Here is a 26,082-nt window from a genome sequence, read left to right on the forward strand (position 1 = left end):
TGGGTTTAGAAAAGGCAGATGAACCACAGATCAAATTGCCAACATTTGGTGGATTATAGAGAAAGCAAGGGAATTCAGAAAATATCTACCTTTGTTTCATTGACTATGTTAAGGCCTTTGGCTGTATGGGTCAAAACAAACTGTGGAAAACTCTTAAAGAGATGGGAATCTTACCTGTCTCCTAAGAAACCTGTATGTGGATCAAGAAGCAACAGCTAGAACCCATATGGAACAACTGATTGATTCAGAATGGAGAAAGGAGTACGACAAGGCTGTTTATTGTCACTCTGTTTATTTAACTTATACACAGAGAACATCATGGGAAATGCCGGGCTGGATGAGTTACAAGCTGGAGTCAAGACTGCCGACAGAAATGTCAACAACCTCAGATATGCGGATGATACCACTCTAATGGCAGAATGCGAAGAGGAACTAAAGAGCCTCTTGATGAGGGTGAAGGAGGAGAGTGACAAGGCCAGCTTAAAACTCAATATTAAAAAAAATAAGATCATGGTATCTGGTCCCATCACTTCATGGCAAACATAAGGGGAAACAGAAGAGGCTTCCTGGGTGGTACAAGTGGTAAAGAACCTGCCTGCCAATGCAGGAGACATAAGAGACGCAAGTTCAATCCCTGGGAAGATTGGGAAGATTCCCTAGAGAAGGGAATGGCAACCCACTCCAGTATTCTTGCCTGGAAGATCCCATGGACAGAGGAGCCCGGTGGGCTACAGTCCACAGTGTCACAAAGAGTCGGACATGACTGAAGCAACTTAGCAGCATGCACAAGGGGAAAAGGTGGAAACGGTGACGAATTTCCTCTTCTTGGACTATAAAATCACTGCAGATGGTGACTGCAGCCATGAAATTAGAAGACAGTTGCTTCTTGGCAGGAAAGCTGTGACAAACCTAGACAGTGTGTTAAAAACCAAAGACATCACTTTGCTAATAAAGGTCCGCATAGTCAAGGCTATGGTCTTTCCAGTAGTCATGTACAGATGTGAGAGCCAGACAATAAAGAAAGCAGAGCACTGAAGAACTGATGCTTTCAAACTATGGTGCTGGAGAAGACTCTTGAGAGTTCCTTGAAAAGCAAGGAGATCAGTGTGTATCTTAAAGGAAATCAACCCTGAATACATCTTCAAGGACTGATGCTAAAGCACCAATACTTTGGCCACCTGAAGCGAACAGCTGACTCACTGGACAAAACCCTGATGCTGGGAAAGATTGAAGGCAGGAGGAGAAGGGGATGACAAAGAATGAGATGGTTGGATGGCATCACCAATTCAATGGGCATGAACTTGGGTGAATTCCAGGAAATGGTGAGGGAAGCCTAGTGTGCTGCAGTCTGTGGGGTCTCAAAGAATTGACCAACTTGGCAACTGAACAACAATAAATTAGGCTGGTGTTATAATTTTGGTTTATTAAGATTGCAGTCTATTTTAAACCAAAAAAGTTGACCTTACACCATGTAAGACTGAAATACACCAAATACATGAACATGAAGGAAATCTAAGGAACAGATTAATAGAAAAACAGAAGAAAAACTGAGTATTTTGAAATGCATGAATTATATAGTACAAAAATTATATTTCAATAAAGCTGTTTTCTCAAAACAAAAAATTGTGACAGAACCTACATCACTGAGTAGTTAGGTTATAAAACTTTAATGTATGAAGCATCTAGAAGAGTAACATTAAAAAACATTAGCTAGTGCCTGATGAACTATGGAATGAGGTCTGTGACACTGTACAGGAGACAGGGATCAAGACCATCCCCATGGAAAAGAAATGCAAAAAAGCAAAATGGCTGTCTGGGGGGGCCTTACAAATAGCTGTGAAAAGAAGAGTAGCGAAAAGCAAATGAGAAAAGGAAAGATATAAGCATCTGAATGCAGAGTTCCAAAGAATAGCAAGAAGAGATAAGAAAGGCTTCCTCAGAGATCAATGCAAAGAAATAGAGGAAAACAACAGAATGGGAAAGACTAGAGATCTCTTCAAGAAAATTAGAGATACCAAGGGGACATTTTATACAAAGATGGGCTCGATAAAGGACAGAAATGGTATGGACCTAACAGAAGCAGAAGATATTAAGAAGAGGTGGCAAGAATACACAGAAGAACTGTACAAAAAAGATCTTCACAACCAAGATAATCACGATGGTGTGATCACTCACCTAGAGCCAGACATCCTGGAATGTGAAGTCAAGTGGGCCTTAGAAAGCATCACTATGAACAAAGCTAGTGGAGGTGATGGAATTCCAGTTCAGCTATTTCAAATCCTGAAAGATGATGCTGTGAAAGTGTTGCACTCAATATGCCAACAAATTTGGAAAACTCAGCAGTGGCCACAGGACTGGAAAAGGTCAGTCTTCATTCCAATCCGAAAGAAAGGCAATGCCAAAGAATGCTCAAACTACTGCACAATTGCACTCATCTCACATGCTAGTAATGCTCAAAAATCTCCAAGCCAGGCTTCAGTAATACGTGAACCGTGAACTTCTTGATGTTCAAGCTGGTTTTAGAAAAGGCAGAGGAACCAGAGATGAAATTGCCAACATCCGCTGGATCATGGAAAAAGCAAGAGAGTTCCAGATAAACATCTATTTCTGCTTTATTGACTAGGCCAGAGCCTTTGACTGTGTGGATCACAATAAACTGTGGAAAATTCTGAAAGAGATGGGAATACCAGACCACCTGACCTGCCTCTGGAGAAATCTGTATGCAGGTCAGGAAGCAACAGTTAGAACTGGACATGGAACAACAGACTGGTTCCAAATAGGAAAAGGAGTACGTCAAGGCTGTGTATTATCTCCCTGCTTATTTAATTTATATACAGAGTACATCATGAGAAACGCTGGACGGGAAGAAACACAAGCTGGAATCAAGATTGACAGGAGAAATATCAATAACCTCAGATATGCAGATGACACCACCCTTATGGCAGGAAGTGAAGAGGAACTAAGTGATGAAAGTGAAAGAGGAGAGTGAAAAAGTTGGCTTAAAGCTCAACATTCAGAAAATGGAGATCATGGCATCTGGTCCCATCACTTCATGGGAAATAGATGGGGAAACAGTGGAAACAGTGTCAGACTTTATTTTTTGGGGGCTCCAAAATCACTGCAGATGGTGATTGCAGCCATGAAATTAAAAGACGCTTACTCCTTCGAAGAAAAGTTATGACCAACCTAGATAGCATATTCAAAAGCAGAGACATTACTTTGCCAACAAAGGTCCGTCTAGTCAAGGCTATGGTTTTTCCAGTAGTCATGTATGGATGTGAGAGTTGGACTGTGAAGAAAGCTGAGTGCTGAAGAATTGCTGCTTTTGAACTGTGGTGTTGGAGACGACTCTTTAGCCTCCCTTGGACTGTGAGGAGATCCAACCAGTCCATTCTAAAGGAGATCAGTCCTGGGTGTTCTTTGGAAGGAATGATGCTAAAGCTGAAACTCCAGTACTTTGGCTACCTCATGCGAAGAATTGACTCATTGGAAAAGACTCTGATGCTGGAGGGATTGGGGGCAGGAGGAGAAGGGGACGACAGAGGATGAGATGGCTGGATGGCATCACCGACTCAATGGACGTGAGTCTCAGTGAACTCCGGTAGTTGGTGATGGACAGGGAGGCCTGGCGTGCTGCAATTCATGGGGTCTCAAAGAGTCGAACACGACTGAGCGACTCAACTGAACTGAACTGAAAGCAAAGTAGTAAATCCAGAAGTTATTTTTAAAAACAGAATCCTGAGTTATATAAAAAAAAATTACAGCATAATTTGGAAAATTAATGTAGTAGAATAACCATTACGTAAATGTTAACACATTTGATAATGTCTGTGAATCTTCTGATAAAACATGTTAGTACATGAGGGTTTTAAAAAATTCAATTCTTAAAGGCCACCCCCTGAAACACACAGCAAACAAGACTACCAGAGAAACTGTGGTACTGTTCCTGAACAGACAAAAAATGCCTGATTCAGTGCTATATTAACATAGTAGGGGAAGTCCTAGCCTGTTTTGTTAGATATGGAAAACAAACCCAGAAATACATATTTGAAAACTTTTTTTTTTTTCAAATTTACATATCTCGATTGAAAGAGATATTTCAATTTCTACCCTTAAAATTCCAAAGGAACCCAGTGGTATTATTAGACTTTAGCATGGTATCCGTGTAAATAAAAAGCAGTAAGAGGAAACAAAGGCCTAACAATGGGATTGACTGAATAGACCACGACTTTGAAGATGAGCAGGCCCATCAGTATGGGGAGAATTCCTACAAAAGCTCTAGGAAACTGGCTAAGTGATGGAAAATCTTTTTGATGAATATCCTGCAGGGTGAGCCTTCAACCTGTGTTGCCCTTCCAGCCTCTAAACCCCACGCTAGACCTGGTCCTACCTCCAGTCCCGACCCTGGGTGTGTGCACCGCCTTCTGCGCAGAGCCCGGGTCTCAAATCTGTTTCTAGCCTCAACTTCTTTCCTTGGGTACAATGCTCTCTCCACCTGCCTCTCTGGGCGGAGCCAAAGTCCTACTGCATCCAGTCATGAGGGAACTACTTACAACTTGTGTGAATCGGCCTCATATGGCTGACATCCAAAGCCCCACGTTTCAAGGTGCGGAACGGAAATGATGCAAGAGATTCCCGTTATCTGTGCCTCTCCCTGTGTGATTAGCTTTGTGGTGGTTAGTTGCATCCCAGCTAGGTGAGGCCCTCAGTGAACCTGAGTGTATCATGCTGGAAGGAGGGCGTCCAAGGACGAGTTCCTAGTAGGAGGCTTCAATGGGCCTCCTTTGGGCGGCCTGGCTGGCTCTGCTGGTAACTACCCAATCAGTGTAGGTATAATCAAGATTTTTTATTTTGTTTCTTGGGACTACTTTATTGAGACATAATTTGCCTACAATACAATACACCTATTTAATTTATACGACTCAATGTTGTCACAATTTTATAATCTTTTCACTTCAAAAGCAGCTTCCGGCTGTCAAATCACCCACTTCATTTCTCTCAATATCTAAACAACCACAAATATACTTTCTCTATACGTAGATTTGCACTTTCTGGATTTTTCATACAGACAACTATTTTCACTTAAAATGTTTTTCAAGGTTCATCCATGTGTACATGGCTCACATCATCTTGGCTTTGGAGAATTTCCATGTGAATATGCCACTTTGTGACTCACTGAATAACAAAAGCTGGGACCATATTTACTTGATTTATCTTGCTCAGCACTTGACAACACTGTCAACAGGAGGCCAAGCAGAATGAGGTCAATCTGCAGTGGTGATCTCAACATTTCCCACATGGTCTCAGACTCAGGCAATTATAAGAAATTCAGTGGGTAGGTCTTTTTAAAAATATTTATTTGGCTGTATTGGATCTTAGTTGCAGCACGTGGGATCTTTCATTGTGATATATGGACTCTAGTAATGCGCAGGTTTAGTTACTCTGCAGCATGTGGGATCTTAGTTCCCAGACTAGGGATCAAACCCGAGTCCCCTGCATTAAGGATAAGGCGATGCTTAACCTCTGGACCACTGGAAAAATCTCTAGGATACTCAGGTCTTATTTCAGACAATTAGGCTACATCTAAAGCCAATCTGTAGCCCTTAGTCATTGCAAATAATTAAAGGCGGCAACAGATGGGCTAAGTCACAATGTACACACCCCAAATTAAACTACAACATGACATATTCCTCCATACATACAAATGTGTAACACAAAAGTGCACATGCAATTCTTGTTCAGGATTTATCATTAAGGTTGATCTGGACTATCATTATTATTACAATGGTTTGATTAAACCTCAATAAAGCATCATCAAGCAGCTGCAGGCATGATAGCCAAACTCAACATAATCCAAGGCTGCTCAAGCATGAGAACTTTGTCAAGGCTAAAACGAGTTTCTGCAAGTGTGTATCTGCACCCAAGACCCACACTCAGGAACTGCCACTGATGGCATCAAGCACAGTAGATGATCAGGACCAGCTCTATTCACATGAGTTTTTGTTTTCACAGATGAGTGAAATAAAAAATACATAAGCAAGTTATATCATCAGTGACAGCTGTTGTCTGACCAAGAAAAATACAGTTGTTTTGTCAGACTGTGGTGTTGGGTTTAGGGGTGAAAGAGAACATTATTCTCAATTACTTTCTGCACAGCTTGAGATTAAAGATTCTCCCTCAGATGCTGGGGTGTTCACCTACAAAAGTCATGAAATCAGGGTGACTCACATTAGATGTAATCTTCTCCACTCGTGCCATGCCAGGATCAGGGTAAGAACGACACGATAATTTTACAGAATTTATAGACATACCATATCCCTCACCTTGGACAGCATGAGAAGAAAGTTAGTTGATCAGTCATGTCCAACTCTTTGTGACCCCATGGACTGTCGGCCACCAGGCTCCTCTGTCCATGGAATTCTCCAGGCAAGAATACTGGAATGGGTAGCCATTCCCTTCTCCAGGTGATATTCCCGACCCAGGTCTCCTGCACTGCAGGTGGATTCTCTAATGTTTGAGCCACCAGGGAAGTCCTCACCATAAATGAGGTTGGTGAGCACTGTACACATTTAAGCACTCCCTGTCTTCACAATGTGAAGACAATGTCAATCCAACAAGAGAATCCAGCAGGTTAGACAAGGATAAAGTGTGTATCCTGTAGGTCCACTTCAGACCCAGGTGCAAACTGAAAGTGTAGTCACTATACTGGCCTGGTCTAGCTGTGAGAGTGAAGAAAGGCACACTGTGTGCAAGAACTTGTTCTTGTTGTTTAGTTCCTCAGTCGTGTCAAGACTCTCCCCAAGGTCAGAGCAAATCACAAATGCTTGAAACAGATATACAGAACCCCCAGCACTCTACACCTCTCAGCAACTCTAAGATCTCAGACTCAGGGTAGTATTTTCCAAATACTCCATATTCAGTTTCTCTTGACTGTGAAATACCTCATGTTTATTAAGAATGAGGAACAATCTAATGGAAAATGATGACTCTACAACTAACTTCTTACATTCATAAAGTTTTGCTCCACAGTGAGATTATAAGTGAACATTAAGGTATTTAGCAGAACCAGAATTTACACAGGAAAAGATACATTGGATGTCTTCAATAAATAACCATTTAAACCTCTAAGAACAAGTTAAAATTACTTTCTTTTTCCTAAAGGTATAAAATGTAAAAAGTAATAAAACTTAGCCACATAGCTTAAATCAGTAGGATTTCTGTCTACTGCAAGATTTCCCATATTTAAAAAATATTAATTTCACTGAGGAAAGAGTAAAGGGCTGTCCATGTGTCTTTAATATTATAATATGGCTTCACTGTGAGTTTTTTAAATTTATTTATTTGGCTGCTTTGAGTCTTATTTGTGGCATGGAAGAGGTTTGTTGCCTCATGCCAGATCCTTTGTTGCTGTGGGTGGACTCACTAGTTGCAATGTGCAGGCTCAGCACTTGTAGCGCACAACCTTAGTTGCTCTGTGGCATGTGGGATCTTAGTTCCCCAAGCAGGGATTGAACTCGTGTCCACTGCATTGCAAGGCAGATCCTTAACCACTGGACCACCAGGGAAATCTCCACTGTGATATCTTACATACCAGCTGTGGGACTGACGTGCTTCCCACATTCCTAACATTTGTAGAGCAGCTCCCAAGTGTTGACCTTTCAGGTTGTTGAAGTGAATCAGAAAGACAAAAAGTTTTCCTCTGTACATTTATAGGGTTTCTCTCCACTGTGAATAGCTTTGTGTGTGGTAACGGATGAACTGGTACATGTTTTCCCACATATATTACACTTGAAAGTCTTCTGCCCTGTATGAGCTCTAAAATACTTAGGTAATTCCCTGGCAGTCCAGTGGTGGGTACAGCTCCATGCTCTCACTCCCAAGGGCCCAGGTTTAATCCTTGGTTGGGAAACTAATACCCTACAAGCTGCACGGTACAGCCAAAATGAATAAATAACATTTTAAAAGTGCTTAGAAGCAGCAAATGCCTCCCCGCATTCCAAACATTTATACGGTATCTCACCAGTGTGAATACACTTGTGAATGGCAAAGGGTGAAGAATTTGCAAATCTTTTCCCACACTTATTACACTGTAAAGGCATCTTTCCATTGTGAGTTCAAAAATATTTAGTAAGGGACTTCCCTGGTGGTCCAGTGGTTAAAACTCTGCCTTCCAATGCAGGAGACTTGGGTTCAGTCACTGGGAACTAAGGTCTTACATGCTGTGGGTGCAGCCAAAATTTTCAAAAAAATGATTCATAAGATTTGAGAAAGCAGCAAGGGCTTTTCCACACTTGTCACATTTCAATGGCCTCTCTTCAATGTCGTTTTATATGGTAAGAAAGGCTTGAGAAGTGAGAAAAGGTTTTTCCACATTCCTTACATTCATATGGTTTCTCTCCAGTGTGAGTTCGTTTGTGTATGATAAGATATGAAGAAGTGGTAAATGTTTTCCCACACACATTACACTCAAAAGGCTTCTCTCCAGTGTGAGTTCTAAAATGTATAGTAAGATATGAGGAATTAGCAAAGGCCTTCCCACATTTGTCACATTTAATAGTCTTCTGTGCAGTATGAGACTGTAGATGTCTAATGAGGTGGGAAGAAGAAGCAAAGGCTTTCCCACATGTGTCACATTTAAAAGGCTTCTCACCAGTGTGAATTTTCATATGTCGAGTAAGGCCTGAAGATCGAGTGAAGGTTTTTCCACATGTGTCACACTTAAAAGGCTTCTCTCCAGTGTGTGTTTTCATATGTTCAGTAAGGCCTGAAGATCGAGTGAAGGTTTTTCCACATGTGTCACACTTAAAAGGCTTCTCTCCAGTATGAGTTTTCATATGTTCAATAAGGCCTGAAGATCGAGTGAAGGTTTTCCCACACTCCTTACATTTATAGGGTTGCTCTCCAGTGTGAGTTCCCATGTGAATGTTAAAGGGTAGAGAATGTTTGAAGTCTTTCCCACATTCCTCACATTTGTAAGGTTTTATTACTGTGTGAATTTGACTGTGAACACGAAGGTATGAGGATAATCTAAAGGCTTTCCCACAATCCCTGCATTTGTAGGGTTTTATTCCAGTGTGAATTCGACTGTGAACACGAAGGTATGAAGACAATCTAAAGGTTTTCCCACATTCCTTACATTTGTAGGGTTTTATTCCAGTGTGAATTCGACTGTGAACAAGAAGGTATGAGGAAAACCTAAAGGCTTTCCCACATGTGTCACACTGAAAAGGCTTCTCTCCAGTGTGTGTTTTTATATGTTGTCTATGGCTTAGGGATGCAGTGGAGACTTTTCCAGAGTCCTCACATCTGTAGCATTTGTTAGAAGTGTGAGTTGGCACATGTGCATGAAGGCTTGTTGAGTGAACAGAAGTTTTTCCACATTCCTTCCATTTGTAGAGCTTTTCTTTATTGTGAGCTCTCACTTGTGTCCGAAGGTAAGACTGATTAACAAAGGCTTTCCCAACATCTCTGGGTTCTAAGGCTTTTTCCTGTATGTTAGATTTCCAGTGTACAATATCTGGAGTCAGCATGACAGCTTTTCGACACTGATTAAACATGGAACATTTTTCTCCAGTAAAGGATTTGTTGTGCAGAGTAAGGAAGTTTTTCCCATACTGATTATCTTCATAAGGGTTCCCTCCATTTTGAGTACTCCTGTATGTCCTAAGGCATGAGTGGTCACTGAGGTCTTTCCCACATTGCTCACTGTCATAGAGTTCCTGTACATTATGGCCTCTTGCCTGTGGAGAAATGGAAGGATGATGATTCAAAGATTTCTCAGACTCATTTAACTCCTCCTACCCATCTCAAAACAGAAACATTATTATAATGAGGATGAATGATTTATACCATCTCCATTACATTCATACTATTCTTGCCCTGTTGATTTATTTCAATTTAAATGATGAAATCCTTCTTTAAGAATGATGTGCCATATACTCTCATCCTAAAAGAGTTCTACAGGGGACTCCCTGGTGGTTCAATGGTTAAGAATCCACCTTCCTATGCAGAGGATGTGGGTTCAATACTTGGTCATGGAACTAAGAACCCATATGCCATGGGGCAACTGAGTCTGTGTGCTGCGACTAGAGAGAAAGCTGACACACTGCAATTAAGACCCACAGTAGTCAAATAAATAAGCAATCAAAATAAAGTAGGGGATTGATTCAAGATGGCGGAGTAGAAGGATGTGCACTCTTCTCAGGTGAGAGAACTGAAACTGCAACTAGCTGTTGAACAACCATCGACAGAAAGATGCTGGAACCAACCAAAAAAATTATACCCCACGTCCACACACAAAGGAAAAGTAGCAACAAGATGGTGGGAGGAGTGTTATCACGATAAAATCAAATCACATATCCACTGCATGGGTGTCCCACAAGCTAGAGAACAATAATACCAAGTAAGTTCTCACACTGTTGTGAAGGTTCTGAGCCCCATACAAGGCTTCTCAGCTTCCAGATCCAGCAAAGGGACTAGGAATCATCATGGAATCTGACTTTGAAAGCCAGTGGGATTTGACTGCAGGACTTCCACAGGACTGGTAGAAACAGAGACTGTGCTCTTGGAAGTCACAAACAAAATCTTGCATGCACCAGGACCCAGGAGAAAGGAGCAGTGACCCCACAGGAGACTGAACCAAACCTACCTGCTAGTGTTGGAGGGTCTCTATCAGAAGCGTGGACCACCAGTGCTCACCTTGAGATGGGGGCACTGGCAGCAGCAGTCCTGGGAGTGCCCCTTGGTGTAAGTCCTCTTGGAGGTCACCATTAACCTTACCATAGAGCCTGTAGACTCTAGGACTGGGCTGCCTCAGGCCAAGCAACTAACAGGGAGGGAGGACAGCCCCACCCATCAGCTGACAACTGGATTAAAGTTTTACTGAACAAGGCCCTGCCTACCAGAGCAAGACCCAGTTTTTCCAACTGCCAGTCTGTCCCATTAGAAAGCTTACACAAGCCTCAAAGCCTTATCCACCAGAGGGCAGACAGAAGCAGAAAGAAGAACATCAATTCCTCAGCTGTCAGAACAGAAACCACATCACAGTAAGTTATTCAAAATGAAAAGGCAAAGGATTATCTCTGAGATGAAGGGACAAGATAAAGCCCTAGGAAAACAACTACATGAAATAGAGATATGCAACCTTCCAGAAAAAGAATTCAGAATAGTAATAGTGAAGATGGTCCAGGATCTCAGAAGAAGAATGGGGAAAATACAAGAAATGTTTACCAAAGACTTAGAAGAACTAAACAACAAACAGAGATGAACAACAGACTAGAAGATACCATAGCAGAATAACTAGATAGGATAAGTGACCTGTAAGACAAAATTACAGCAATCACTGGCACAAAACAGAATATAGGAAAAAAAAAATGAAGACAGCCTAAGAGATAAGATTAAATGCACCAAAATTCACATGATAGGGGTCCCAGAAGGAGGGATCTGAGAAAACATTTGAAGAGATAATAGCCAAAAACTTCCCTAATGTGGGAAAAGAAATAGTCAACCAAGTCCAGGAAGTGCAGAGAATCTCAGGCAGGATAAACCCACGGAGGAACACACTGACACACACAGTAATCAAACTGACAAAAATTAAAGACAAAGATATTAATAAAATATTAAAAGCAACAAGGGAAAACATTGCTTTTATATACAAATAATACACAAGGGAACTCCTGTAATGTTATCACCTGATTTCTCAAAAGAAATTCTATAAGCCAGAAAGGAATGATGATATATTAATCTTAAAGTGATGAAAGGGAAGAATGTACAACCAAATATATTCTACCCAGCAAGACTCTCATTCAGATTTGACAAAGAAAAGTTTTAGACAAGCAAAAGTTAATGAGAATTCAGCACCACTAATGGCACCCCACTCCAGTACTCTTGCCTGGAAAATCCCACGGATGGAGGAGCCTGGTAGGCTGCAGTCCATGGGGTCGCTAAGAGTCGGACACAACTGAGCAACTCCACTTTCACTTTTCACTTTCATGCATTGGAGAAGGAAATGGCAACCCACTCCAGTGTTCTTGCCTGGAGAATCCCAGGGATGGGGGAGCCTGGTGGGCTGCCGTCTATGGGGTCGCACAGAGTCGGACACTACTGAAGCGACTTAGCAGCAAACCAGCTTTACAACAAATGCTAAAGGAACTTCTCCAGGCAGGAAACAAGCAAAGGAAAATACCTACAAAAAATAAACCTGAAACAATTAATAAAATGGAAATAGGATCATACATATCAATAATTACCTTAAATGTAAATTGGTTAAATGCACCAACCAAAGCAGATTGGCTGGGTGGATGAAAACATGCACATATATGCACTTCCACTTACCATATCACTCTACTTAACCACCTAAATTGTACGTAATTCTTTTATATTGTTAGGTTAATCATGTGTCCATTACAGCTTGCAATTATAATTATCTTTTATTTTTTGTCTGGCTATTGGTTGTGAAAATTGATAAACATCCTTTACTATTGTGATAATGTAACTATTATTCATTTTAACCCCACTGTATCATAATTGGTCAGCAGAAAATAATAGAATTCTATATTACTAAAATTACCACTTAATAGAAAAACCTATAACCACTTTTTAAAATCCAGATGACTTATCCATGAATTATCTTGGAATTTTTTTTAAAAATACAAATGCCCAGGTATTTTTTTTTTTCTCCAAAGCTCCAGATGTGATTCTAATGAGCGGTCATGTTTAAAAATAACTGAACTATATGATGAGCTTTTACTTTTATATAATTTCACCTTTTCTTTTCATATTCAGTGCTCCTATTTCACTTAGTTTATGTTTTCCAGTTTTTTTGTTGTTGTTCTTTCTCAAGCCTTTAGGAAGTAGAAGAAAAGTTTTGTATACATATATATACATAAATAGCATGTATAATATATATTTTAGAAAACTTACAAATTTTTGATTAGCTAAAAAATTTATGACATTTTGGTTCTACATGTTTAAATATAATACAGTGCTAGATTTCTAATTTATATTCACTCAAAACTCTGATATATATCCATTTATTCTAGCATCTAATATTACTGGTAAAAGCCGAGAAAGCCTACTATTTTAGTTGTTTTTTTAAAAAAATTGAATGAGGCTTGAAACGTTTAATCCAATTCTCAGAATATAAAGAAATACTATGTTGCTAAAAAAATTAACATGTGATATAATATTATTAATTAAAGTACAGATTTTGTTCAAATTTCACAAAATTTTATGCTAGTGTCCATTATTTGTTATTCAAGATTCCACATTGTATTTAGATGCATTGAGCAACTTCAGCTGCATGCAATAAGTTCTGATAAATTTTCTTTTCATTTTTATTGTTGCTAATATTTTCTAATTTTTCTTCTTATGGCTTCTTAGCTACACCTATCATTTAAAAGTGGACATTTAATTTCCAAATACATGGGGTTTCTAAAGTATCCTTGATATTAACTTCTCATTTAAATGCTTTCTTCTCTGCCATCACCTTCTGTGTTCTTTCAGTCTTTCAACTTTATTGAGGCTTTCAATGGCTAAGTCAAAGACCTCTCTTGGTAAATGTCACATTACACTTGCAAATATGAGGGTTATTTTCACTTATCTCTTGATATTGATTTCTAACATAATTTCCTACGGTGACAAGAGAACAGACACTATGATTTCAATACTCTTAGAGCATGAAATTTCTGTACCTTGTTTTATGTCCCTGGATATGTTCTAGTGTCGCCTGGTTTATAGTCTATGGGAACCTGAATAGAATTTATATCCTGCAGTTGTGTGAAAATTGTATAAATCTTAATTATGTTGAATTAGTTCATAGTGTCTTTAAGGTCTGCTATACCCTTCTACTTTTCCTCTGTTCATTCTATTAATTTCTGAGAGTTGATACTGAAACTCTACTAAAAACCTTAATTTTTATACCTGAAACAGTAATTGTAGTATATATAGTGTATAAATGTAGTATATATATGTAACTTTGTTCTGTATTTTCCAAGTCTCCTGTAAATGTGTTATCATATTTTCATAATTTAAAACAACAACAAGAAAACAGAACAAAAAAATAAACCTGTTTCTTAAAAAAGAAAAAAAGGCTTCTATACAGCTTCATTGAATTGTTTTGAAAACTCCATGTCTAATTTATATAAGTGGGAATGATTCCTTGTGGGAATTTTGAAGCAACAAGTATCAACCTAGGGATAGGCTATCCCCAAGCTAGTCATAATCAGAATTCTTTGAGAGACATTGCTATCTCCAGGGTGAATGCCTTTGATCTCAAATATCTATCACTTGTGCTCATATTCTAACAAAAATCCTAAAATCATCTATGTGGAAAATAAGAAATATTTTTTTGAAACTTAGTGATCTTACCTTTTCTATCCCATTTGACATTTTTTTCCCCAAAATATTCTGCCCAATTCTTGAGTCTTTGGCTTTAAGTTGCATTCCCCACTCTAAAAGAGAATTACAAATTTAAGACTTTGCAAAAAGAAGTGGATGTTAGAGGAAGTAAAAACAGTAAGGCTCAGTTGTATGTTTTTCCAAATTACACATATCTTTTAAAAAGGCAAGATAGATTTGGGGAGTTTGATTATGTCAAAAAGTAAGTAGTAATATATGTATATGCAGTCAAAATTCAGCATTTGATTTAAAAGACAAATCTTTGAAAATTAAATATGAAGGAAAGAGACAGTATTACCAGGGAATGTTCTGGACAAAAAGTATACATCAAAATGTTAAAACTAAAGAAGAAACAAAAGGCTATTTTATGAGATCACTGGAAATTCTGATTAAATGGAAAGTAAGTACCTATGAGGGGCTTCCCAAGTGGTGCTAGTGGTAAAGAACTGGCCTGCCAATGCAGGAGACACAAGAGACACGGGTTCGATCCCTGGTCGGGAAGATCCTCTGGAGGAGGGCACTCCAGTATTCTTGCCTGGAGAGTCCCAGGGACAGAGGATCCTGGGGGACTACAATCCAAAGAGTCACGATGACTTGGACATTAGTGAAACGACTTAGCACTCACATACAAGTACATATGAGAAGTTGAGGAAGGTACAGAGCATCAGAAACCAATGACCCCAGCCTTCTGAGAGAAAAGCACATCTTAACATGTTGCCTCCTTACAAATTAAAAACACACTGAAATTTTATTAACATGCAAAGTCCTTTACAATCACTCACCTTGGAGGACTCCTCTCTCCACAGTACTCAACTTTTCTTCTTCCAACCAAGAGATCAGAGTGGGTTTGAACACCTGATATCCTGTTCATGAGGAAAGATCTATTAATAGAAACAGCCCTCCAAACAACACAAATCTTCCCATGAATAAGTTCCAGTATCTAGTCAGGTCATTAGAATGAATGTGGTATTAATAATATTCCAAAAGAGATATAAAGGTGAATAGCTCCTCTTTCTGTGTCTCAGAGTGATCATCTCTCTGGCCCCTGAAATACATGTTCAGACCTATATGTACATTTACAAAGCACTAAGACTTTTATTAAAGTGGGAAATGAAATAAGTGCAAAAAGAAATAGTCATTCTCATGGAGAAGGCACTAAACTAGTGGTTCCCAAATTTTGGTGTCTATGAAAATCATGTCCAGTGCTTGTCAAAACACAGATGACTGGGCCCAGATCCCAGTGTTTCATTTACTATGCCGTAGGTGAACAATTGAGAATGCACGTTTCTAAAAGAATGATAGTAACACTGTTAGTTCTAAAACCATATTTTTACAGAAACCATACTGGGTTAAAACTCATTCATGTAGAGACGAATGTCTACTAGTTTCCATTGTGTTCAGGTTGACATCACCCATCTCAGAACACAGACGGTACAGCACATATATGTCTGTCTCCTAAGAGGCTAAGGAATGATGGTGGCTGTACCTGCTGTGGTCAGGTTCTTGTAGTTCTCCAGCATCACATCTCTGTACAGCTTTCTCTGAAAGCGGTTCAGTAAAGTCCACTCTTCCTGGGTGAAGTTCACAGCCACATCAGCAAAGGTCACTGAGTCCTGAACCATCATACATATACTAGCTTCAGTAAAGTAAGATCTTCAACAGTGTTCAGTGGGGAATGAAGTAGGAAGACTCAGCATCAATAGAGGGCTTCAAGTTCTCTCATCATCTCCCCCATGACACAATGGTCTTCTTTCTATCTACACTAATTCTGATCAATATAGAACCAGTAACACAATTCTAAGCAAATTACAAATATTTTTACAAGCTGATGAATAAATAAATTCACTGAGAAATACACATTATCGTTCCTTATCATGTCAGAACAACAGGCAAAAACAAAACAAAACAAAACAGGAGTTGCAATCATGAGATAATATCAGAAGGTAATTATTGAATATTATGATTATTCAGAGCAATCCCTCAGCAATATGAGAGCTTCCACTTTGTGAGGCAATTCAACATGGATTCAGACAGACTTTATTTAAGTACCTCAAATGTGTCTATCTGGTAAATGCACTAGGTCATTTTGTACAAGGATACACTTTCTTCTCACCTGAGAACAATTTCTCAAACACTCAGTTACCATCCTGTTTGCTTCTATCTTTTCCTCAGGAAGGCAGAAAGAGTCCTTAGTAAGAACACCTAGGAGAAGAAAGAAGGCATGAGCACCCAGAATTGATCATAATTCCCACAGTCCTTGCCTGGAAGTCATTCCACTTTAGCTCAGAATTTCCGAATGTCCATGTGCATTCAGAAAATCTCACAGAGAGGTAAGTTGGTGAAGTAGGAGGCCACTGAACTCACATCCCTCTCAGGAACAAATAAAAAGTACATCCACATGTGGAGCACGTCTCACTGAAAACAAACTGGACATCAGCAGAAAGATGCTTCCAAAACCAAGTCTATAAAAAAGGTCCCCACAGAGTCAGGTAGGAAAGGAGGGTAAGTGGTCGGGGGTCCACCCGGAAGGGGACACAGAAGAGAATATCATGAGCCTGGAGGTCTGAACCACAAATTGGACACTGCAAACCTGTGGTCTGACATTAGGAAGACAAGTTCCCTTAGCTGGTTTGAAAACAAGTGGGACTTACAGGAAGGCTGTAAGAATCCAAGACTCCTCTCCTGATGAGACTGCACAGCTTGCTTATTCCCAGGAACAAGGTGGAGGAAGCAGGCTGAACCTGCCTGAAGCTCAGGTCAGTTTCTAACTAGGGAAAAGTGTTTGCTGCCAAGGAAGAGTGTACACTTGGGGGATGTACCAGATTTGGACCCAACACCTCATCTGAATGGGGTGAGGGAGCATACTGCTGGCACTTGCGGAGGTGGTGGATGGCAAGTTGTCTGGATCCTTGACTGGCTTCCTAGACAGTCTCAGTGTGTGTCTGACACACAACCAACCTCCTGCTCTAGCTGCTGAGAGAAAAGAGAGTGCACACTTGGAGGGAACAGAACCAACTCAGACTCAACAGTCAAGGCTTCTGCTTCGAGCACATTGGGACCTGCCCCTGCCCCTGCTGACAGGACACTGATAGCCACTGGGCATAGAAAAACCAGCCCACACAGGCTTCTGGCTCTAGCCCTTCTATCTCCAGCCCAACTCCAATTCTATCTCCAGCTATCACCCAACAAGGTGACAGCTGCCAAAACACCCCGAAAAAAGACATAACATGTGCTCACTTTGTTTTTTAAAATGTTATTTATTTATGGCCACGCCACACAAGTTGTTGGATCCTAGTTCCCTGACCAGGGATGAACCCATCCCCCTGCAGTGGAAGCACAGAGTCTCCACCACCAGACCACCAGGGAAGTTGCCCTGTGCTTACTTTAGATCCAGCCACCAATCCAAGCTCTGGGGTACATGAAGAATGCATAAGGGTCGTCCCACAAAACGACACACCTTCAAGATGGGATAGGCAACTGTTTTACTTAATTTCATAGTGACAGAGAAAGTTAAACAAAAGGAGAAGACAAAAGAATTTGTTTCAAATGAAAGGACACACACAAAACCCTGACAAACAACTAATTCAATGAAGATAAAAATAACAAGGTGTTAAAGCAGTAGTAATAAGAATGCTAATTGAACTGGGGAAAAGAAAGGAAGAATACAATGAGAATTGTAACTAGAAAATATAAAAAAGAACCAGTGGAAAGTGGAGAATACAATAACTGAAATGAAAAACACACTAGAAAGGATTAACAGTAGATGGGTTGACATAGAAAGTATAAGTGATCTGGAAAATAGAATAACAAATCACTCAATCAGAAAAATTGGAAGAAAAAACAAATTAAAAAAATTAGGACAGTTTAGGAATCCCAGGGACAGGGGAGCCTGGTGGGCTGCCATCTATGGGGTCACAGAGTCGGACACGACTGAAGTGACTTAGTAGTAGGAGTAGGAATTCCTTGGTGGTCCAGCGACTGGGGCTGAGCGCTTTTACTGCTGTGGGCCTGGGTTTGATTCCTGGTCGAGGAACTAAGTATCTTCAAAGCCACACGGTGGGGCCAAAAAAAGAAAAAACAAAACACAGTTTAAGGAGCTTCTGAGACAACATGCTGCATTCTAACATTCTGGTTGGAAGGGTCCCAGAATGAGTAGAGAGAAAAGGGTCAAAATGTATTTGATGAAATGATGGTTGAAAATTTCCTGAATCTGGAGAAGGAAACAAATATCCGGGTGCAGAAAGTACAGAGTCCCTAACAAGATGAATCCAGAGAGATCATACAAAAATATATAATAATAAAATGCAAAAGCTAAAGAGAAAATTCTAAAGGCAGCCAAGAGAAAAACAAAGAATCACATACAAGGGACCCCTTTAAGGCCATCAGCTGTTTTCTGCAGAAACTTTGCGGAACAGAAGGACATAATACATTTAAAGTGCTGCAAGGCAAAACCCTACAACTTAAGATACTCTACCCAACACGGTTATCATTCAAAACTGAAGGAGAGATAAAGAACTTATCAATCAAGCAAAAACTAGAAGAGTTCATCAATACTAAAAGAACCCAAAGAGAAATGTTAAAGGGTCTTCTCTAAGTAGAAACAAAAAGGCTACAACAAGAAGAAAGAATGTATAGGAAAGGATAATCCCACCAGTAAAGGTAAATATATAGTAAAGGCTGTAGACCAAGGGTTTAAGTAAGCTAGCATGAAGATTAAAAGAAACTGTAACTATAATAATAAGTTAAGGGATAAACATAAAACATGACATTAAAACAAAAAATGTGGAAGAAGGGAGCAAATAATTTAGAATGTGCTTGAAGTTAAATGACTATTAGTTTAAAACAAGTAGATCTAATTACAGGTCAACATATGAACCCCATGGTAACCACAAATTAGTAAAGCTAAAGACATACACAGATTGAAAGTGAAAGGATGGAAAAAGATATTACACACAAATGCAAACAAACAAAACTCTGAAGTAGCATTACTCATAGCAGACAAAGAAGACTTTAAAACAAAGTCCAAAAGACAAAGAAAGGCATTTGGTAATGATAAAAGCATCAATACAAGAGGATATAACATTTGTTAACATATATGGCTTAATACAGGAGCACCTAAATAAATAAAGCAATTACTTACAGTCATAAAGGGAGACATTGACCATAATACAATAAAAATAGGAAATTTTAATGCCCAACTTATATCAGTGGATACATCATCAAGAAAGAAAATAAGTAAGAAAACAATGGTACTAAAAGACACATTTAGGCCAGTTGGACTTAATAGATAACTACAAGACATTCCATCCCCAAATAGCAAAATAAATATTCTTTTCAAGTACACATGGAATGTTCTCCAAGAGAGATAACATGTAAGCTCGACAAATTTAAAAAGATAGAAATCATATTAAGGATTTTTTTTTTTCTGACCACAGTGGTATGAAACTAAAAATCAATTACAGAAAGAAAAATGGGAAAAGAATAAGCATGTGGAAACAAAGCAACATGCTACTACAAAACCAATGGGTCAATGATGAAATCAAAGAGGAAACTGGAAAATATGTCAAAACAAGTGAAAACAGAAACAAAACCTCACTAAATTTATGGATGCAGCAAAAGCAGTTAGAAGAGAAAATTTTATGATAGTAAATATCTATCATATTTATCTATCATATCCTATCTCAAGAAATAAGAAAAAACTCAAATAAACAACCTAATTTAATACTGAAAGGAATTAGAAGAAGAACAACCAAAGCCCAAAGTTATCAGAAGGAAAGAAATAAAAAACATCAGAGAGGAAATAATCCAAGAAAAGACTAGTGAACCCAAGAGTAGGTCTTTTGAAAAGATAAATAATGTTGATAAAGCTTTAACCTGTCTCATCAAGAAACAAGAGGAAAGAGGGTACCAAACAAACGCAATAAAAAATGGGAGAGAAATTACAATTGATATCAGAGATGCAAATAATCATAAAATAATATTATATATAAAAAAAGAATTCTATGAACAGTTATATACCAAAAAATTGGAAAATCTAGAAGAAATATAGTTCCAGTGTCACACAATCTTCCAAAACTAAATCAGGAATAAATAATCTAAACAGACCAATTACCACTGCTGAAACTGAAATAGTAATCAAAGCCCTTAAAAACTAAATGTTCAGGGCAGACAGTTTCACAGGGGAATCCTACCAAACATAAAAAGGCTTAATACTTAATTCTTTTTTGCCATGCCACATAGCATGCAGGATCCCATTTCCCTGATCGGGGGTTGAACCCACACACATTGCACTGGAAGAGCAGAGTCAACCACTGGCATGTCAGGGAAGTCCCTTTAATACCTACTCTTATCAAACTATTCTGAAAAACTGAAGAGGTGGGAACACTCCCAAATTCATTTTATGAGACCATCATTACCCTATGCCCAAATCAGAAAAAGGTAGTATAAAAAATTAAATTACATGCAAATATCTCTCATGAATATAGAGGCAAAAATTCTCAACAAAGTATTAGCAAACTGAATTCAAAAATCTATTAAAAAAATCATTCACAATGATCAAGTGGGATTTACTCCAGGAATTCAAGTATGATTCAACATCTGAAAAATCAAGTAATGTGATACACCGCATTAGCAAAAGGACGAATAAAAATCACAAGATCATTCCAATAAATGCAGGAAAAATATTTTGCAAAACTCAGTATCTATTCATGATAAAGACTCTCATCAAAGCTGGTATGTAGAGAACATATCTCAACATAACAAAGGCCATTTATACAAGCCCACAGCTAACACCATACTCACTGAAATACAGAAAGCTTTTCATCTAAAATCAGAAGACAAGGATACCCACTCTCCCCACTTGTATTGGAAGTCTTAGCCACAGCTATCAGATGAGAAAAAGAAATAAAAGGCATTCAGATAGGAAAGGCTGCAAAGAGTCACACATGACTGAACAACTAACACTTTCACTTTTTCTTTTTCAGATAGGAAAGGAAGAAGTCAAACTGTCACTATTTGCAGATGACATGGTACTATATATAATATAAAACCCTAAAGTCTCCACCAAAAAACTAAAGATAAATGAATTCAGTAATGTAGCAGTATACAAGATTAATATACAGAAATCCATTGCTTTTCTATACAATAATAACTATCAGAGACAAAAAGCAAGAAAAAAATCCCATTAAAAATGCATTAAAGAGAATTAAATTACTAATTTAGAATTAAAAAACTTAACAAAAAAACCCCTATACTCTGAAAACAATAAAACACTGAAGGAAATTCAAGATGATATTACAAAGAAGTGGAAAGATATCCCATGCTCATGGACTGGAAGAATTAATACTGTTAAAATGTCCATACTACCCAAAGCAACTACAGATTTAATGCAATCGCCAGAAAAGTACTCATGACAGTTTTCACAAAACTAGAACAAATAATCCTAAAATTTATATGGAACCAGAAAAGAAGTCCTGGGAGTCTGGGCTAAATACCCAAGGCAATCTTGAGAAAAAAGAACAAAGCTGGAGATACCACATTCCTTGACTTCAGACAATACTACAACGCTGCAGTAATCAAATGGTATAGCACTGATACAAAAAAGACACATAGAACAACAGAATACAGAGCCCAGAAATAAACCCACACACTTACAGTCAATTAATCTACGACAAAATACACAATGGAGGCTGCCGGGGACCAGCCCCGGCTGATCCAGGGTATTCGAAGGAGAGACGGCGTAGGCGAAGATCAGGAAACAATTGCTTAATTAAATGTTAATTAAGGATATAAAGAGTAATAGAATGAGGATAGCTCAGTAAAATTCAGTGAAGAAAAGAGGCTGAAATAAGGATAGCTCAGTGAGGAAATTTAGTGGAGAAAAGAGGCTGAAATAAGGATAGCTCAGTGAAGAAATTCAGTGGAGAAAAGAGGCTGAATAATTCAGCCAGAAGGTAAGAGAAAGAACGACATGGTGAGACCAAGTTTCGGTGAACAAGGCCCGTGCTTTATTTTCCAAAGTAGTTTTTATACCTTAAGTTATGCATAGAGGATAATGGGGGAAGGGGTAGAGTCAGGCAGCAAGCCAGGCTTTCTTCCTGCAAACTTAGCATATGCAAAAGTTAGGTGATTTGCATCATCTTCTGGCCCGGAGGCCTGTTAACATTTTAAGACCTTTTCTTCAGAAAACTTATTTTTCTCTAAAGGTGATTGGTCAGGAGCCACCCTCCAAAAGCATTAGATAAAGTTGCATTCCTACAGCGCAAAGTGTGGTGGGCTATAACAAGAAAAAGAATTAACTCAAGGGTCCCAGGTTACAAACATTAAAGCTACTACTTACACCAACTATATTAATCAATACACTGCCAGGGACACAGCAGGTAAGGGATATGGAGACTTAGCAGCAAACATTGGCCCAACAAGTGAAAATCCCTTCACCAATACAATTTCTAATCAATCTTTTAACTACTCAAAAGAATCTGTGTTTAGACAGTTTAGAACATCTCCTGCCTCTCACAGTTGGGAGGCTCTGAACAATCACACGAGGCCGGAAAAACCTATTCAGGCAGGCTAGAGGATTTCCAAAGGAGTTTTTAAGTTAAACACTGTCACACCCAGGAATTATTAACTGGAGCTGTAAGCTAACTTTTTTCAGAGAGGTAGTGGGGGACAGCCCCCCGTAAAGTCAGAGGTATAGGTGAAAGCACAAAGCAGAAAGTAGGCAGACTCTGGTTTTGGGGGTAGATTGCTCGAGAATTTCCAGGGAGACTCCTGAGGCTTGATCCCACCTTTGCGTATGCCAAGCCTCCTTCCTCATGACCTTTGCCAGAGGCGGAGCTCGCTCCCCGCAGGAGGCAAGAATACGCAATGGAGAAAAGACAGTCTCTTCAATAAACGGTGCTCAGAAAACTGGACAGCTCATGTAAAAGAATGAAACTAGAGCATTTTCTCATACTATGTACAAAAAACTCAAAATGGATTAACGATTTAAAAGTAAGACCATAAAACTCCTAGAAGAAAACACAGGCATAACAGTCTGTGACATAAATCATAAATTTGGATGACTTTTGGATCTGTCTCCTAAAGCAAAGAAAACAAAAGCAAAAATAAATGGGATTTAATTAAAAGCATTTGTACAGCAAAATAAACCATCAACAAAATGTAAAGACAATTTACTGAATGGGAGAAAAACACCTGCAAATGATATGACCAATAAGAGGTTAATATACAAAATATATAAACAGCTGTACAACTCAAAATAAAAAAAACCAAACAATTCTATTAAAAAATGAAGGGAAGCCTTGAAAAGACATTTCCACAAAGAACACATACAGACAGCCAAGAGTTACATGAAAAGATACTAAACATCATTCACCATCAGACAAATGTACATCAAAACCACAATGAGATATTACCACACACCTGTCAGAATGGCTGTCATCAAAAACACGACAAATGACAAATTTGGCGAAGATGTGAAGAAAAGGGAACCCTTGTATTTTGTTGATGTGAATTTAAATTGGTGTAGCCAGTAGGGAAAACAGTATGGAGATTCCTCAAGAAACTATAATATGATCCAGCAATTACACTCCTTTGGGTACATATCCAAAGAAAATGAAAACAGTAATTTGAAAAGACACATGCACCCCAATGTTCATAGCAACATTACATACATACAGGAGCCAAGATATAGAAGCAACCTAAGTATCCATCGACATATGAATGGATAAAGAAGTTTCACAAAATATCAGTCAGTCATAAAAAAGAATGAAATTTTGCCATTTGCAACAACACTGATAGACCTGGAGGCTATTATGCTTAGTGAAACAAGTCTGACAAGGACAAATACTGCATGTTATCACTTATATGTGAAATTTAAAAAATGAAGGAAACGAATAGAACAAAACAGACTCAGAGATACAAAGAACAAACTAGTGGCTACCAGTGGGAGAGCCAGTAAGACTGGAGTAGGGAATTAAGAGGTATGAACTACTATGTATAAAGTCAAAAAGCTACTAGGATATACTGTACAGCACGTGGAATGTAGGTGATATTTTATAATAACTTTAAATGGAGTATAACCGATCAAAATACATTCATTGTGTTGCATACCTGAAACCAATACACTACTGTAAATAAATTATACTTTAACAAAAAGTTAAAAAAATAAAATAGACATTGCAACTCTGAGATAAGCACACACTCAAAACCAAAAACTAAAAAACTCACAAGTACACACTACTGCCATGAAGTACCAGGGAAGTCCTGTCCCATCTGGAGCCGGAGAGATAAATGGTGTGCCATGTTACACACCAGGCAAAGAGTAATCATTTCACAGGCAAGGAAACATAAGTAATGTGACTTTTTACTTATCAAGGCAATAAAATACATGAGTAGGACTATGTGGCAACTCTACCTCATGCATACATACTAGGAAGCTGTCTTAGAGAGCAGCATTCTCTGGCTCATTTCAGCTCCTCTTAGATAAAAACAAGCAACACAACTGCTCAGAATCACACCAAAGAAATCTGTACTTAAAAAACAGAACCCAAAGCTAAGTCTCTGGAAAAAAAAAAAAAGCATTAATGACAAATTACCATGGGGCGTATGATAGGCTGCTATGCTGCAAGACGGATAGTGAAATTTGCATACTCTTTCCTGAATCACGATCATTTCAGGGTAGCTTAAGAATGTAAGTGGATAGGGCTATCTCCATCCCTCTGAAGATACGGTTATCTGGAGCTCAGCTTCGTATCAAGCACAAATCAACAAATACTAATTATCAGTCATCAACATGATAAATTAGCTCCTTTTGTGCAGAGGACATATATGAAAGCTACTAAAACTGTATGCTCTACAACAAGAGGATCAGTATCATCAACTGCCATTTATTGACAACCATTATGTACCAACTATCTCACTAGGACCTTTTAAGTCCGTTTTATATTTGGAATAACTTCAGTATTTGAATCTGCTCTTTCAACTGTATATTGCATATGGTCTAAACACTAATCTGGGCTTCCTTGGTGGCTCAGCTGATAAAGAATCTGCGTGCAATGCTGGAGACCTGGGTTCGATCCCTGGGTTGGGAAGATCCCTTGGAGAAGGGAATGGGCTACCCACTCCAGTATTCTGGCCTGGAGAATTCCATTGACTGTATAGTCCATGGGGTCTCAAAGAGTCCAACGTGACTGAGCGACTTTCACTTTAAACACTAATCAAGGGATTTCCCTGCTGGTTGAGTGATTAAAACTCTGCACTTCCACTGCAGGGGTCATGGGTTCAATCCCTGGTTGTGAAAATAAGATCCTAAATGCACACTAATGAAGTACATCTGATAAAAATTTAGGGTGCAGCTAATTTTGGACACTTTAAATGAAGAAAGCAACATAAAAAATCTCATTTTAAATAGATTACATGCTTAAGTAATACTATAGTATATATTGGGCTTCCTTGGTGGCTCACATGGGTATATGCCTGCAATGCAGATCCCTGAGCCAGGAAGATCCTCTGGAGAAGGGAGTGGCTACTCATGCCAGTATTCTTGCTTGGAGAACCCCATGGACAGAGGATCCTGGCAGGCTACAGTCCATGGGAGTCTCAAGAGTCGGATATGACTTGAAATACAATGAAGTGTTCGTTTTAGATGTACTCAAAGAAGATTCAGTTACACATACACACACAACA

General features: G+C 38.9%; 1 protein-coding gene across 1 annotated transcript; it reads right to left on the reverse strand.

Moving 5' to 3' along the window:
• Nucleotides 1–6,915: 6,915 nt before the first annotated feature.
• On the reverse strand, nt 6,916–25,481 carry LOC113895946 (zinc finger protein 266-like). Its single transcript, XM_027547816.1, is given in 8 exon segments — nt 6,916–8,318; nt 8,320–9,740; nt 14,368–14,450; nt 15,180–15,260; nt 15,884–16,010; nt 16,511–16,599; nt 23,818–23,986; nt 24,625–25,481. Coding segments are annotated over 7 exon segments (1,926 nt in total). The 5' UTR covers nt 23,837–23,986; nt 24,625–25,481; the 3' UTR covers nt 6,916–8,212.
• Between the last annotated feature and the right edge of the window lie 601 nt (nt 25,482–26,082).

The sequence above is a fragment of the Bos indicus x Bos taurus genome, chromosome 7 (assembly GCF_003369695.1).
Source record: "Bos indicus x Bos taurus breed Angus x Brahman F1 hybrid chromosome 7, Bos_hybrid_MaternalHap_v2.0, whole genome shotgun sequence".
Classification (NCBI taxonomy): Eukaryota; Metazoa; Chordata; class Mammalia; order Artiodactyla; family Bovidae; genus Bos; species Bos indicus x Bos taurus.